The sequence below is a fragment of the Egretta garzetta genome, unplaced genomic scaffold (genome assembly GCF_000687185.1).
Source record: "Egretta garzetta isolate BGI_Z169 unplaced genomic scaffold, ASM68718v1 scaffold374, whole genome shotgun sequence".
In the NCBI taxonomy this organism is placed as follows: domain Eukaryota; kingdom Metazoa; phylum Chordata; class Aves; order Pelecaniformes; family Ardeidae; genus Egretta; species Egretta garzetta.
In genome coordinates this window covers 1157300-1172732 of record NW_009259419.1, presented here as the reverse complement: position 1 = coordinate 1172732, position 15433 = coordinate 1157300, and the positions used below count along the sequence as shown (strand labels likewise).

The 15433-nt window shown below is 40.7% G+C and overlaps 1 protein-coding gene across 1 annotated transcript in view; it reads right to left on the bottom strand.

Annotated features, from left to right (window-relative positions):
* Positions 1-10287: 10287 nt before the first annotated feature.
* The window catches only part of DLK1 (delta like non-canonical Notch ligand 1), an 18534-nt gene continuing 13388 nt past the window's right edge, over positions 10288-15433 (bottom strand). The window contains exon 5 of the mRNA XM_009636886.2: positions 10288-11029. Within this exon, the coding sequence (XP_009635181.1) occupies positions 10288-11029 (742 nt within the window). The remainder of the gene's footprint in view (positions 11030-15433) is intronic.

Genomic DNA, 15433 nt, shown 5'->3' with positions numbered 1-15433 from the left:
GAATGCCAAAAGAATGTGGTGATATTTGTTAATCAGAGCACTTATTCTAAAAGGATTTCAGTGCTGCCAATTAAAAAGGAACTCACACCAGAAGCAGAATCAGAGTCAAAACCAGTGTACACTAATGTGTGGTTTCTATAAGTTAGGCTCATGCTTAGACTGGACACGTTTCTATTTGGTGCAAATGAAAACAGTATCTAAATCCGTGTTTTTCACAGGAAAAAAGAGTTCAAAACCTAAACCTGTCCTACCATCCAGCTTTTGCAGTGGTTTTGGTGATAAATCATTCTAGAATACTTGCACCCAAGAAAAACCTTTGGCCCCCTTCACCACTATCAAGTCTCCATGACTCAGTTGTCCTGGAGAGGATCCCAAATGATAAAATACAGTAAGACTAACCTTTCAGTAATGCTGTTTTAAAGAAAAATTGGTACTTTTATTTTTTTCTAAATCGGTTCAGTTATACTTTTCAGCATGAACAAAAGAGTGCAATTCACGGCTCCTTTTTTGTTCCCTCATGTCAAAATGCTACCTTACAAGTAGAAATTGATTCTGCAGAGTGGACTCATTGAAAAAAACCCTGACCATTTGGATAGAACTAAAGAGTTGCTGGAGCCTTGCTCCAGCTGAACCTTTCGAGCCGCACCAGCAGTTCTGTGCCAAGGCAAAACAAGTTTGCCATATGCATGATGCGCGCCGCTTTGTTGAAGTACTAAACTTACATATCCCAGCATTCATATGATATTCTCACTGAACTTTGAGAAGAATGCAGTCATGTCAAATGAGAATGCAACCCTAAGGCCCTCTGTGGCTCCAGTTTCAGTTCTAATTTCAGACAAGGAGCTTTATCCTGAAATCAGCGTTCACACACACACACACACACACACACACACACACAAATTGAATCAAACTGCAAGTGTGTTTTCCTCCCATTTGCCCTTTTCATGAGCAAGGATTTCAGACAGACTTGGAATAAACATTACTAAGCCTTTCAGTCTTACAGCCTTAAAATGCCCATCTCTGCCTCTGGAAGGAATTCAGAGCAAGGTTCTCAGGTCAATCACACTCCAGGCACAGAGACCTACATGCTCCTGCAGGATAACAGATCACCACGGCCAGCTGCATCTTGTAATCATGCGCAACTGTCAGCTCACAGCAAACGCAAGGCATGAGGAGTTCACTGAAACTGAAAGACAAAACAACTCAGATTACTTTTTTATTTGTTCCAGGATAGGCAGCTTCATGCAACCTGTAACCAGGGCCAGTTAAGGCACAATAACTTGTTATCTGTGGGAGAATGCATTTCAGCCAGAAGCTCTAAGACTTTGGGAGGGTTGATCTCTGACCTGCAGGAGATGTGCTTCTACTTTTAAATGGCTTGACATTTGTCCGGATCGGTTGTTTCCAATAAACCTGGCATTCACTCCCCTCACACTTGTTGTTTTAACTATTGCATTAATAACGAGAATTTCATGGCACCCCAATAAAACCCATGTTAAAAGGACATGAGCTTTATGTGGCAGCCCTCAGAATAGTACTGTTATACTTCAAGATGACTGTCAGGTTATTATTTTTAAATAACAAGCAGAAGAGACAATCTCTCCTCATCCTTGGAAACCAAACTGGTTTTTTGCTGAGACTTAAAACAACATTAGCCTGAGCCAGACACTGAGCATGGGAAACCTGAATGTGGATGATTTGCATCAGGCAGTGCTGTTGCAGCCCCAGCACAGGCTCCTAGAAAGAGGATTGTCAGACAAGTTTCAGTACAGGCAGACTTACTCACAGTATAACTGCAACCCAGGCAGTACAAATAATAGTGAATAAGGCTTGCTGGATGTTTGGACAGAAATACTGTGGTGCGTTGTGGTGTGTTGTGGGTGGGGGGTTAGGGTGGGTTTTTTTGAGGGGGGTGAGTGTTGCACTTATTACACTGAATATATGTTTTTAATGGCTTCAGAACTCAAAACCCAGAGTTCCCACTTATCCTATGGCTGAAATGATCCTTCCCCAAAGATGAAGACAGATATGCACACAAATCACTACCAGAGCTTTCACAAATACCTGTGTAAGGAGCAGCTATCGCCACTCTCTTTGCAGTTTCTATATACCACATGGCAAGTGCACCACCTAGTCACAGCACTGCTCACTGCCACAGCCACGGCCCACTAAAGCACCTTGCAAAATATTCAAGCACACACTGTCTGTGTTCAAACTACTCCTTTACATCTAGATGAAATTCGGAGATTTGGAGGCAGCAGGAGACAGGTATTAGACACAATCACTTGGATTCACTGGAGCTTTATGGCAAATGTGGTTCTGCCGGAGAAACAGGAATACTAGTTGGGCAGAGCTTTGTGGGCAGCCTTAGCTGGAACTTTTTCAATGGAAACTCACTCGTTTGCAAACTCAGCACTGCCCACAAGAGACAGAACATATGTAAGTGTTTATTACGTGAATCCATCTGAAGACCTATTTAGGCTGATAGTTTAATGCTCCAACATTTGTACCACAGGCGTTAGTAACATTTTGTCTCCTGTACATCAAGTTCTTCCAAAGTCTGGAGGGAAGAGTGAACAGCAAGGAATCCTCTTAAGCCACAATTGTTTTTCTGAAAGAATTACATCATGGTCCTACCCAGTGAACAACACTATTTTTGCCTAGTTATAGGCATCATTGGGCTACAGAAAGCCCACCAACATCCCAAGCATGTAGGTTTGTTTTTGCTCAATAAACACAAGCTACCATCTATCCCATTTCAGCCTTCTTACTTCCTACCTCTGTTTAAACTGTGAGATGAGCTGTAGACACTCAGCCATAACAGGGTGGCCAATTCCCTCGTCCTCTTGTAGTGGTCACATATACCTTGCTGCCTGTAAGCAATTGGGTATCACAAATCTAACCAGCACATCTCGGGAGGAGCAGAAGAAAAGAAAAAAGTCCAAATTCCCTCTTCTTATAGCTATGCCACCTACTTAGATTTCCTCCCCTGCCTCAAGCTAGTTGCGCCTGCTAGACTGACAAGGCCTTTGAGGTTCATTGTTTCCAGGTTAAGTGGGTGGCCTTCATTCCTCTTCTGTCTTGGGGCTCTGTGGAGACCATTCCACCACACTATTTTACTTCACATCCTCAAAGCAAATGCTTGGACTCACCATTCCATTGTGTCTTTAAACTAGGATCTTTCTCCTATTTCTTCTCCTTTTCTGTGTGCCTCTGGAAAGTAGGACACACAAAACCCTTTGCTAAAGTTGTTACTGGATTATGGTTGTGCTGATTTGGATATGAACCGTTCCTAAGTGCTCTACCACCACTCTATTTTTTTGCTTTTATTCATGCTAAATATACATTGGCATGTAGTTAGTTTCAAAGATAGATGAATTTGAGACACTAATAGGTATAGTGTAAACCAAGCCCCTTTACTCCCAGTGTCATACTTCTGCAAACAGTATCAGTGGACATCATGACCCTGGATCTCCCTACTTAGAACTTAGAGGTAGCTATTGGAAAACCATTTGCATGTCACACTTAATTTTGTAACTTGGACAACAGAGCTAACCATCTCTAACTTTCTGGTTGGCTTCTCTGGAGAAGAAAGCCTTGAGGCCGAATGACAGCCTGAATTTTTTGCACCCTTTTTCACTGATAAGTAATTTTATTTAGTGAAGATCATGACCATAGGATAGAAAAATAAAAATCTCCAGCCAAGATCAATGCAGAATCTGGGTAGCAATGAGCAAAATATCAAAACAACTGATATTCAAAACAAAGACGACACCCCTAGCTAACTTCGGCAGTCTTATTGAAAGTATTGGACAATTCCAGCTTTCTGGAAAGGAGAACAGGACTGGGCTTGCAGGCAGCTGTGGAGAGCAAACCTGGTAAAGCTGCAGCTTCTCCCTCTTAGCTCCCTCAACCTCACACGTGCTCTATAAAGCGCAAACTAAGATTTCCCCGATGAGCTCATCTGTTAGCAGTATAACAGCCCTGCAGTCATCTAAAGAAAAAACTCCCTCAGACAGGGCTCCACATCGGACTCGGTCCCTTTATGGCTCTCTCCTGCCACTAAGCCCACACGCAATTCCTTACGCTTTCATCTCTGGCTTCCAGGCAATCTTTGTTCTCCCTCAGCAAGGAGCCATCACTAACTCTTTCTTGGGCTCAAAACTACAAGGACTGCTCCAACACTCCCTGAAAATAGGCTGCCTCTCATATCTCTCAGCAATCCAGGCTCCCAGGCATCAGATCAGTCAGATCTCCTTAGTCCTCCAAGTCCCATTATTTAGGAAGAAAACCAGGCACAGGTGAGAGCTGAGGCTTAAATCCCTTAAAAGCTTACACTTGCCCCATGATAAGATGCAGGACTCTTGAAATACTTCCAGTAATTTAAACACTGGAAGGTAGAATGGAATAACTCCAATGAATTCCACATTTACTTGGACTGTCAAAATATTAACCATTCTTTGTTGGAAATGTAGATGCACAACTCCCAGCAAGTTGTGAGATGCCTGCCACTGCTCTGGAAAACAAGTTAATTTCTGGCCTTGAATTTGGTGCAAAAAAGACTTTTAAAAATTAAAACAAGTATTTTCCCCCTTCCAATCTGAACACCTTTGAAAGTCAGTAATACAGAGGCAGGTGAATAAAAATTTCACCACATGGTGTGGGGAGCATGAGAATGAATATGAGTTTACTGACAAAGTTGCTGTGCATGCCCTTTTTGGTTGAAAAAAAATGTGAAAGGCTATGAGTACACTAGTGCACCAAAACCTTTTCTTTTACCTGAATTTGTACAAAATATTTTCTTGGTTTTCCTTTTGTTGTTCTTCATTTCCTCTCAGTGACTGCTCATTTAAGCTATCTTCATTCATGTAGCTTTGTTTATCAAGTACATACTGTTTGTGTTTGGTTTATCAAAAGCCATGTACAAGTTCAAAGAATGGATAAATTTTGCATACCACAGGTAGTACACCAAGATCCAGCATTAATTATTAATATGTAGATGTGCATATGTTCATGTATGTTGGCAGAAGATCCAAACTGGGTATTCTTATTGCAGTAACCTTTCCAGAAGTATCATTAACCCTATGGGCTGTATATGTCAGGTCTCTACTCTCCAGTTTAATTCCAAAGGAGACCAGTAATTCTGTTGGGGTAACACTTATGGTTTTCACTACCAGCGCAGATGTTGTTTTGGTTTTGCTGCAGCTCACCAGGTCATGAGCAGTAGTTACCTACTGGCAAAGAACCACAGGCGTGTTCTCATTCTCCCTTTTTGCCCTTTTCCCATAACCAGTCACTTGGGATGGGTTACAAACTTCCCCAATGCGAAATGTGAAGTGGACAGAGTTCTAAGAGATTCAAATGGTTCTGTGTTCAAATGCTGCCATCAAGTGGATATACATAGCAGAAGGCTGCAATTAATAGTAAGGATATCGTTTTGAAAGAGGAAAGTGGATGGAGAGAGAAAGAATAAAACAGTATTTTTGTTCCAAGTTTCATGTGGCAAAACTTTATAAAAGCATTTTTTGTCTAATCAAGACTTCTAGTTAAGCCTGGCTTAGTCCCTCTTCTTTGTATTGCACCATTTTAGCATCTTTAAAGTTGCTCCAACTTGCCTTTAAGAGACCATGAAGATAAGGGTGTTGCTCTGTGCCTGTGAAATTTGTCTGGATTGTTAAGAATAAGGACTACATGCTTCTTTGTGTTCCCATGAACTTTCTGAGACCCCAACTCAGATATGAGCTTCAGGAAAGGTCCTCCACCTTGAAGATCTGTAGGGGAATGAGATAGAAGAAAAAGTCTTTTTCTGAGCTCTAGAACTAATGACCAAAATTAATTAATACAATGGTTGCCAGAGCAACAGTTCAGTTTGTTTTTGAGACTGAAATACTCACCTTCTATGTAAAGTCTTGTTCCCCCTCTTGCAAAGTTTTAAAAGAATCATATCCTAATTTCCTTCAAGAAATTTATGGAGAAGGTTTAAAATATGACTTGATGTTATAAGAGCAAAACCTAATACATAGTACATTTTCTGTGTTGATCTCATTTAATGGCCACAGAGATGCAGGCCCATCTTTATGGGCCTCAAGTGCTGGCTCCATTATGGGTAGAGCAACCACAAAAACCTTCTCTCAAGACTCTTCTTTCACCTAAGCCAGGCAGAACTGGATATTTTCCTAGGCTGCGTGACATCCAGGAATGCAAATTTTGTCCATGGCTCATTCACAAGAAATGCATAGTAAATGAGATGTGTTTTGGAAAATCAACAGTGCATGCATAGTACGTGTGCAATAATTTAGTGTGCTCTGGATGCATATGCACGTAGTTCTGCCAGGAAAGTCCTGGATTAAAAAAAATAATAATAAAAAAAAGAGAGTCCTATATCTGTAGCAAATTGTTTTGCCCTTAAGGCTATGATGGTAAATTAATTTTGCCAAGGCACAGGCAAATTTGAGAACTTGGAGAGGGAAGGACATAGTTATGAAAAGTATTGTACTCAGGCAGTGCAATCTGGACCATTGTCTTCAGTGATGGTTTGTATATATTCCTACAGCCAGGTCCTTAATGTGCTTCACCCTCAAAAGATGAAGGTCTGTTTTAAGTAGGAATACCGTGGTCCATTTGGACCTAAATATTTCTTTTAATACAGAACTCAGGTTATCAACCCAGAAGAGCAGAGCAGCTGGGCTGTTGTGGATATATCATCAGCAGATGGCTTAGCACTTGCAAATAGAATTCTTATTAAACAAAAGCAATGCATACATTATTGGTTTATGGACAGATATCAAGAATGGCAGTAAAAAGAAAAGCCATGCACGTATTCTCTATTCAGACGTCCAGAGTTTGGTGATTACTACTTCATATGTTCTACTTTTACACCAGCCAGACCTTTCCCCCACCTTGGCCATGAAAAAAAACCCAAACAAAAAAAAAAAACCCAGAAAAACATCCACACCCTGTCTCTAAAAACCTGATCTTTGTGGAACATCTTTGGGTCTTTTTTTTTTAATGTAGCAAAAACAGAGGCTAAGATGGCTCAAAGGGAGATGGTTAAAATAAAAGTACCTTTCAATATATTCTCCTATAGCTTGGGGACAATAGGGAACTACTGTCCTTAACAAACTGTCCCGCTGCCCCACCCTGTCTCTCAGGCTAGCTGTCCTTCCCTCAGCCTAGTTGTCCTTATTTATTTACTTTTTTACAGGAAATTAAGGCAGAGGTGAGATTTGGGACTCGGAGACATCATTGCTTGATTAAGGGAGAGCATTCAGAAACCAAAAAGGTGAGAAATGGCAATATATGTTGGTGCCTTTGGCAATAGGTATCATAGATATGTTGTTCTCTATCTGTTAATAAAAAATATGTAGAATAAACATAAAATTGAAGTCCTGTCAATGCTCTTTGTCTCCTCTTTGTCTCTATGTCAGTGTTTCTGCATAATGCTTGTTTTAAACTTCTTGCTTTGGAAACCTGTTGCAGGCTATAGGTTCAACCACTGTGTTTTTTTAAAACTTAAATCTTTCTTATCATTCCAGTTCTCTGTCACTTATGTGGTGATCAGGTTTTGGAGCTATTCACTACACTAACAGCACAGATATGAGAAACTCCCATACATATGTTTAATTCTTTTCTGGAACAGAGAAGCTAAAAACAGCTATTAGATTTTCCAACCTTTCATGTTTAAGGTAAGATTTTTTCCCTTTGGAGAGTATAGCAGGACAATGGCAGCCTCCTATACATCTTCACTGACACCACCAACAGCAGGAAGGATGCTAAGAGCTGAAATCTGTTTCTTTTTACATGCTAAGTTAATGAACCTTCTCTTCAAAAAGGCTCCCCTGTCTACATATGAAGAAATACACTGTGGTGGAGGAGCTGCCAACTAGGTCACCACGGACAAAAATCTTGTGACAGTTTATAAATATGAATTAAAATTACCTGTATTTTGTATTTTAAACACAACCTTTGTTACACAAAGCCTTGGTCTGGCTGGAAGCAGAGCAAGCTGTAAGGGCTGGTAGAGCCTCTGCTCAACGGGAGCTAGAAGGTGCACAGCTCAGCTCAGTATGGAACTGAGTTGCTCATTCCCAGCCAGTTTCTACTGCTGCAACTGTTTTGAATCAAATCTGCACAGTTTGAGCTCCCCAATGGAGTTATTCAGTGTTTCTGAGTACCTCAACTGATCCCAACTTCTAATCTTCTAATGCTACTTCTAATTACAGAATAGATCATGTTAAAATGTACAATACCAAATTACATGTTTAAAATATATTGCTTTAAAAGAAATGTGTAAACTCTTTTGGCTCATGTTTCATGGCTTCAAAGTCAACACTGCTTACCTGGTTTTACCTTCATCTGGATTTCTCAATTAGGCATCTTCGCTAAGACTGGTTGAAAAGTTGCTGGGTTTGATGAATATTTGTCTTCTCAACAAGAATTTTGAGAGAAGCATCTGCTTCCTTTAAAATTTTCATCCTGTTATCTAGAAGTCAACGCTTTCCACATTAGTGTCTCAACACTTTTTTTCCTGTTAGCTCTAACCTTTGCACTACACTGTAATGCTATATGTGCAAATATTATCAGCAATATAGCAAACTTGCTATATACTCATAGCAATTAATAGAGATGAGAACAGAAAAAAAATTAGTGTAATGACCTGTATGTGCTTTAAGGCTTTTTTTTTTTTTTTTTTTTAATTTGAGCAGCTGTTACTGGATTTAGGAATAGCATAGTTACCAGACAGCTTTGAAAAAGCTGCTAAACTATCATCTCCGGTGACTAGGGAAGTAAATTGTTACTTAGCAGCAGCTAAAGACACCTTTGAGCACTACATTTTGAAAGGAACAAGCCAGAGTCAGGCTTGCCCAGTAAGGAAGGGAAGCTGGGAGACCCAGGAGGGTCATGCCCCAGGGTGGGACATGCCCTCACCAACACCACAGTCTCACAGAGGCTGAAAGTGTCACCAGAGCTGGTGCTGGTAATGGGGTCCATCGACAGTCCTCCAGACACAGGAGGTGATGAACCAGGTCCAGGGTCCATCCATGGGCTCCAGTCAGGAGGAGAAGGAGACAGGGTCTCCAGGCAAGGCTGGAGCACAGGTTAAAAAAGCTCATCCAGCAGATGGGCTACCTACAGTACAGATCTGAGGTTCATCCAGCAGGTGGAGGTGGAGACCAGCACTCCTACAGCAGAGCTCAGATCAGGAACAGCAGCTCTGGGCTGACCTGAAATGGGCCTGTAGGCAGGGGGTGGGTGAGGTCCACAGGTGAGGCTCCTCAGGGACTTTAAGACTGATTGGTACCCTCAAGCCTCTAATAATTTTGTGGCTTTCATGAGCTTTTGCCTGCTTGCTAGTGCTGCTTTTGATTCTTGAAAAATCGTGTCCTCTCCTTGAAATATGACAGAGAAAAAACAGAAATGAAGAGCTAAAAGCAACTGTCCTCTTTCAGGTGACACACATTATCTTTTCATTTCTCCCCATGACACAGGTGTGAAGGATATTTGGCAGAGTTCCTTAAGGAATATTTATAGAAAAGTCACAATCAGATCCTTTAAATTTCTATCAGGTCTCCATACAGAAAGTATCACCAAAGACATTGAGCACCTTTTTAACATTTTGGTAGGTAAATAGAACAATTTATGGAGGCAGCATCACAAGCCACAGAGACCTTTAACCTGAAATTAATATCACTAAGATGTATTAGATTCTATAGAAGGAGCAATCTATCTTATAAGCATGTAAAACATAGCAAAACTGACTGGACAGGTGAGACAGTGTAAATGTGCTCCTGTTGATTGCAATCTCTAAAGTCCTTACAACAGATAGCAGAAGAATTAGGCAGGGATGCTTGTTGCGGACTTTGCTGTAGCATAACATTTACAAATGACTAAATAAACCAGGATAGCCCTTAATTGCTGTTTATTTAAAAAAAAAAAAAAAGCATTACTGAGTAATTTACAGGTACCGTATTTGCCAGATAAACTATGCACAGGACAAGAAAGCTGCAACAGGGTTCCAGTGGTAAATTATCTTTTATTTTACAAAAAATAGCTGCCTTGAAAAGAAATCAAATTAACATGCCCTGCTCTTTAATCCTTTTTTTAACGTTTATTTTGGGGAATGAAAAAATCCTTAGCAATACAGATACGTTATACTTCTTCATTGTCTCTCAGCACAAGCTACAGCAAATGTACCCACAAGTACTGAGGCAAATCATGGGCAATAAGTTCAATCTATTTCCAGTATTGCTATGGAAAGTTTTAAGTTGCTGCTCGGCTTTCAAGGGCCTAGATGGCAGTGTAGTTCTTAGTGTAATTAGTCAATTTGATCTTCTCTGGGAAGATAATATTAACTGAGAGATTTTCCCCATTGTTAGATTTCAGAAAAAAGTTCTTTTTCTTGCGTAGCAGATGACTATATTTGGCATTAGCAAGCCACATTTCACATTTTGAAAAAAACACAATCCCGGTTGTACCCAAGACAACAAGGCATGTAAGCAAGCCCAGTACAACAAAACATATCACCTGGCTTCTACTGAGCAAGGGATCTGCATTTTGGATTGTTTCTTTCATTGTTATTTTCAGGATTTCTTGTTGATGATGCACTGATCTGTGATGAACTTTTGGGGGTGGCTTGTAATTCTGCCTATTCCTTGTCTCCATATTCACTCCAGAGAGGCTTGTGTTTTTGCTGGGATGTCTGCAGGTTGCACCAACAAATTCTGGCTTACAGATGCATTCGAATCCTCCCTGGGGGTGTTCACTGCATGTCCCTCCATTCTCACACGGGCCACTTGCACAGAATGTGACACGGCTACTGCAGAATTTCCCTGTGTAGTCATAGGGACAAGAACAGCTGAAACCCACACCGATATCTGTACACGTGCCCCCATTTTCACATGGGTTGGATTCACAGTCATCTCTATCTATTTCACAGAAGTTGCCAGCAAAACCAGAAGGGCACAGGCAGGAAGCATGTGGTGCAAAACCATTGTCATCGATGCATGTTCCTCCATTCTGGCAGGGAGAGCTAGGATAGATAACAAACACATAGACAGAATTGAACTAAAGTCCAATGAAAGAAGCTATTAGGAAACACTTTATCTAATAAAAGGAGCTGGTTTTCTTTAGAAGAACCAATTCTAAATGCAAATCCACTGAAGTCAATGAAGCTGAATCAAGAATGAGTTTGTTCAACAGCTTTGTCAATACAGATTATGGTTTCTTCTGCCGACCTTTCGGGCAGGATTAATATACCAGTATATAAATTCAACCTCAAGAGCTGTGAAGGGATTTTAGATTATTCCAAACCCTTATTCAAATTAAGCTTTCCAATGTTTTCATCTGCTTAGAGCTATTTAGCTGAGCAACTATTCAGACAAGACTGAACAGACACTAGCAGCATGGCTTGCTTTTCCACCTGATTATTCCTAAAATAATCTATGTATTTTACTGGCAAAACAAAACACTGTGCCACAGCAGCTAGATGTAAAGCTGAATGTTTTTATTCTGCCTCTCCAGTGCTCCATGACATACAAAAAATTTAGAGGCAAACAGATACTTTCCTGTAAACTGCTGTTCAGCCAAAAATTTTGATAAATATAATAAAACATACAAATGGGATAGTTTCAGCCTTGGCAAAGGCAGCAGTAATGTGAGGACAGCACCACATGAAACCAAGTATTTCTGCAATGTAACTGTGCCTTAGTGAGTGTAAGGCCAAAAGATAGGGTCACCCATTGACAGAAAGGCACAAATGTGCCAATTCAGTGAAGCTATGTGATGTGGACTTGGTCCTTCAGCTGGCCGTGTTGGCAGAAAAGGGACCCGGTCACAGGTTTACAAATAAATCTCAAAATCCACTTTCATGGCAGTTCATCATATATGAACAAAGCTTTTAAAACTTACCTTCTAAAAAAGAATAACACTGGGTAAAGCTTACAGCAAACCCCTCTGACAACAACACTTTTCCCAATACTTATAAATCTCTGAAGACACACAGCCTAATACCAGGACATAGTTGAAAAGTCCAGGCTGTTATTTAAGTGTTATGTTTCCAGGGGGAAGTCCCAGGGGTAACGAACATCACAACTTCATGAATGTTGACATTTCATGTATGCAGTGGTCAGTACCAATTGGCCGTTATGAGTTTCTATGGTGGGACACAGAGATTTAAGAGATCTGTTGATATCTGAGTGAGATGACTGTGGAAGAGATATAAGCTCTTGACTACCAATGGTCCCTGACCACTGGCCAGGACAAGGTTGAGCTTCTCAAATGCCCAGCCATTGCTCTGGGCATAGCTATGATAGAGACTATCCCAAGCACCTCCAGCTTTACCGGGGACTGAAACACTTGGTGGCCACCCATCAGGAGAGCTTGAATAACATGATAGAGGAATCGTCTGCCTGTTTTTTGCTGTTTCCACATAAACTACTCTGTCCTCTTGCATGGTCTTCACTGTAGATGTTGGCTGGAAAAAAAAGGCTACTGAAAGAACAAATTGGAAGTCTGGAAGCAGTATTAGGAAAGGTGTGGTTGTCCCTGGACTTTGACATAGCACTTATCAGTTGTTGGTGACAACTTGAGGTGCAAACAGGGAATTTCACCACAATCACTAGCCACTGTGTCTGCTTTAAGCAAAATACAGAAGCTGTAGCTGTACAGTCCTTGAGTAAATGAGTGGTTATGGCCTGTCTTGGAGAGTCTAGCACCCTCTCTTGGCTTTATAATTCCCATGGAAAATCTACAAGCTGGAAATGGGAAAAAAGTGTTGAAGAATGTAAGTATAAATTTTTTTTCTGAACCTTTCCAAAGTGTAAAAAAATTAAATAAAAAATGGCTAAGGGGAAATATGCAGAATTTTGAGAATGTGTTCTTTATTTATTACTATCACTGAGTTGCATTTGCCTAATTTTAATATGTTTAAATAAATAAGGTATTAATATTAATCTCTTTGGTTAGTCAGTTACTCTGCATTCTTGTAATTTAGCGCTTGTTCAGCAAGGTGTGGAACATGAAGGGCTAGTTGTGGAAACATGGCTGTACTCCTGCCTTGCTTTCCAGATACTCTGCTTTCATTTTGGAAAGCACCACTTGCTGCTCTGCTTCCAAAACATCAGACAGATGTCACTAATGCAGATACATCTGCCTGATTTTGTAAAGAGACTAGAACAATCACTTTGACTTGTGAATTGTCTTGATTCCATCTATGAATATTAACTAATATTACCTAACCCAGCAGCAAAGCTTAATGATATCGACATTGTTAACATTACCACTGAGGGAGAGAGGAACTGAGAGGAAGTGACATGTGAATGAAATGACATCATATGATGAGGTCTCTTTCCAGGATGTGAGGTGCGCTCTCTGGTGGACTGTGAAGTATTAGCAGACATGGAGTGCTTATGCTGAGAACAGAAAAAGCAGATTTGCAGAGCCTGCTGCTCATCTCCCCGAAAAAGCAGAGCCTCCTAGAAGGAAAGGAATTGCTGTTTCAAGTATATTGTTTCCTTAAGAAAAACTGTTCGTGATTTCCAGACTAGCTCATGAGTATTCAGTTCGAACAGAGTACTATCACAAAAATGTAGTTTCAGCAGTTTAAAAACTTGAGGATTTTAATGAAGTACGTGGAACTAATCTGTGTTATTTCGTTGATACCGTACCTCACCTGTTCTTTGGGATAGTTAATGTATGTCCATACTGAATTACTGAAATAATTGCTCTATAGATGACAGGTAGAGAAAGTAAGCTATTCACATCTGCTATGTTAGGCAAGTAGCTTGGATGTTATGCCAGGCACTTTCGAGGAACTTAAATTTCCCCATTGTCAATGACAAGAAATAGGCAAATCAGAGCAGTTATCGTACATGCTGAAAGTAAACCCAGACAGAACTGTGTGCCTATGCCCCAACTAAAAACAATGGCAAAACAATTCCACTGACATAAAGTTGTAAGAATGGCAGTTCTTGCCAGAGACAGTGAGAGGTGTTAGTGTTCCTTAAACAAGCGTGTACAAGCCTTCAGGAGGATTTAGTCATAAGGTAGATCTGAATATTTATAATTACCTATTGCTGAGCAAAAAGAGAACCAGAGGGTACTAATATGGAACTAGAGAGAAATGAGGCAATCTCCAGAAAGAAAACTGATTTTAAGGCGATAGATTTACCAAGCCTGTATCCACCAGAAAGGCATTCTGTGTGCTTATGGGGTCAGATCCTTGATGAGCTCAAAACCAGCAGATACTTCTAGATTTCAACAAAAATGCCAATCTACTTTTTTTTTTTTTTAACTCTGAAAGGTCATCCTTTTTGCAGTTCTGCCAATGATACTGCTGAAATTTTTTCAGTCTGTGCCCATCAACTCTTGCCCTTTTCCTGGGCACCTTTAAGAAAAGTCTGGCTCCATCTTCTTTGCTTGTTCCCATCAGGTATTTATACATACGGATAAGTTCCCCCAGAGCCTGCTCTTCCCCAGGCTAAATAATCCAGCCTCTCCTTACACGAGAGATGTTCCCATCCCTTAATCATCTTCACGGCCCTTCACTGGACTCACTCCAGTATGTCCATGTCCTTTTTGTACTGGGGAGCCCAGAACTGGACCCAGCACTCCAAGGTGTGTCTCGCCAGGACTGAGTAGAGGGGAAGGAGCATCTCCTTCAACCTGTTGGCAATGCTGTTCCTAATGTCTCACTTCTCTTAAGTAATGGAGAGCAAGAGACTCCTATACCCTGTTCTGGTGGAAGTGAGATTATCATAGAATCATAGAATGTTTTGGGTTGGAAGGGACCCCTAGAGGTCACCTAGTCCAACCCCCCTGCAGTGAGCAGGGACACTGCTAACTAGATCAGGTTGCTCAGAGCCCCATCCAACCTGGTGTTGAATGCTTCCAGGGATGGGGCCTCCACTACCTCTTTGGGTAACCCGTTCCAGTGTTTCACCACCCTCATTGTAAAGAATTTCTTCCTTATATCTAGTCTAAACCTACCCTGCTTCAGTTTAAAACCATTACCCCTTGTCCTGTCACATCTCCTTCAGCAAACTATGGACATACCATTATATGGTAGTGAGAAAAACGACAGGCTGGTGGACTAGACGTTTTTGTGCAGATAGTTTGTGTGTTAGCTACTGTGCTTATTACTGTATATGGTTTGTATACACAATTATTTCTCACTACAGGTAAGAACATGGGATGGGAGGTTACTTCATGTTTGTTTACTAAAATCATGGGAAGGCATGAATTCACCACAACAAAATGTGAAATCATCACTTCTAGTACTCAAATTACACACACAAACTCATGCTGATAATCTGTAAATCTTTACAACATGAACAGATCAGATTTGTAAAGTCTGATAAAAATATCAGCAAACAGCAGGAGCATTACATATTTTAGCAGAGATACTTCCACTTAGCAAAGAATTCTGAATAATATT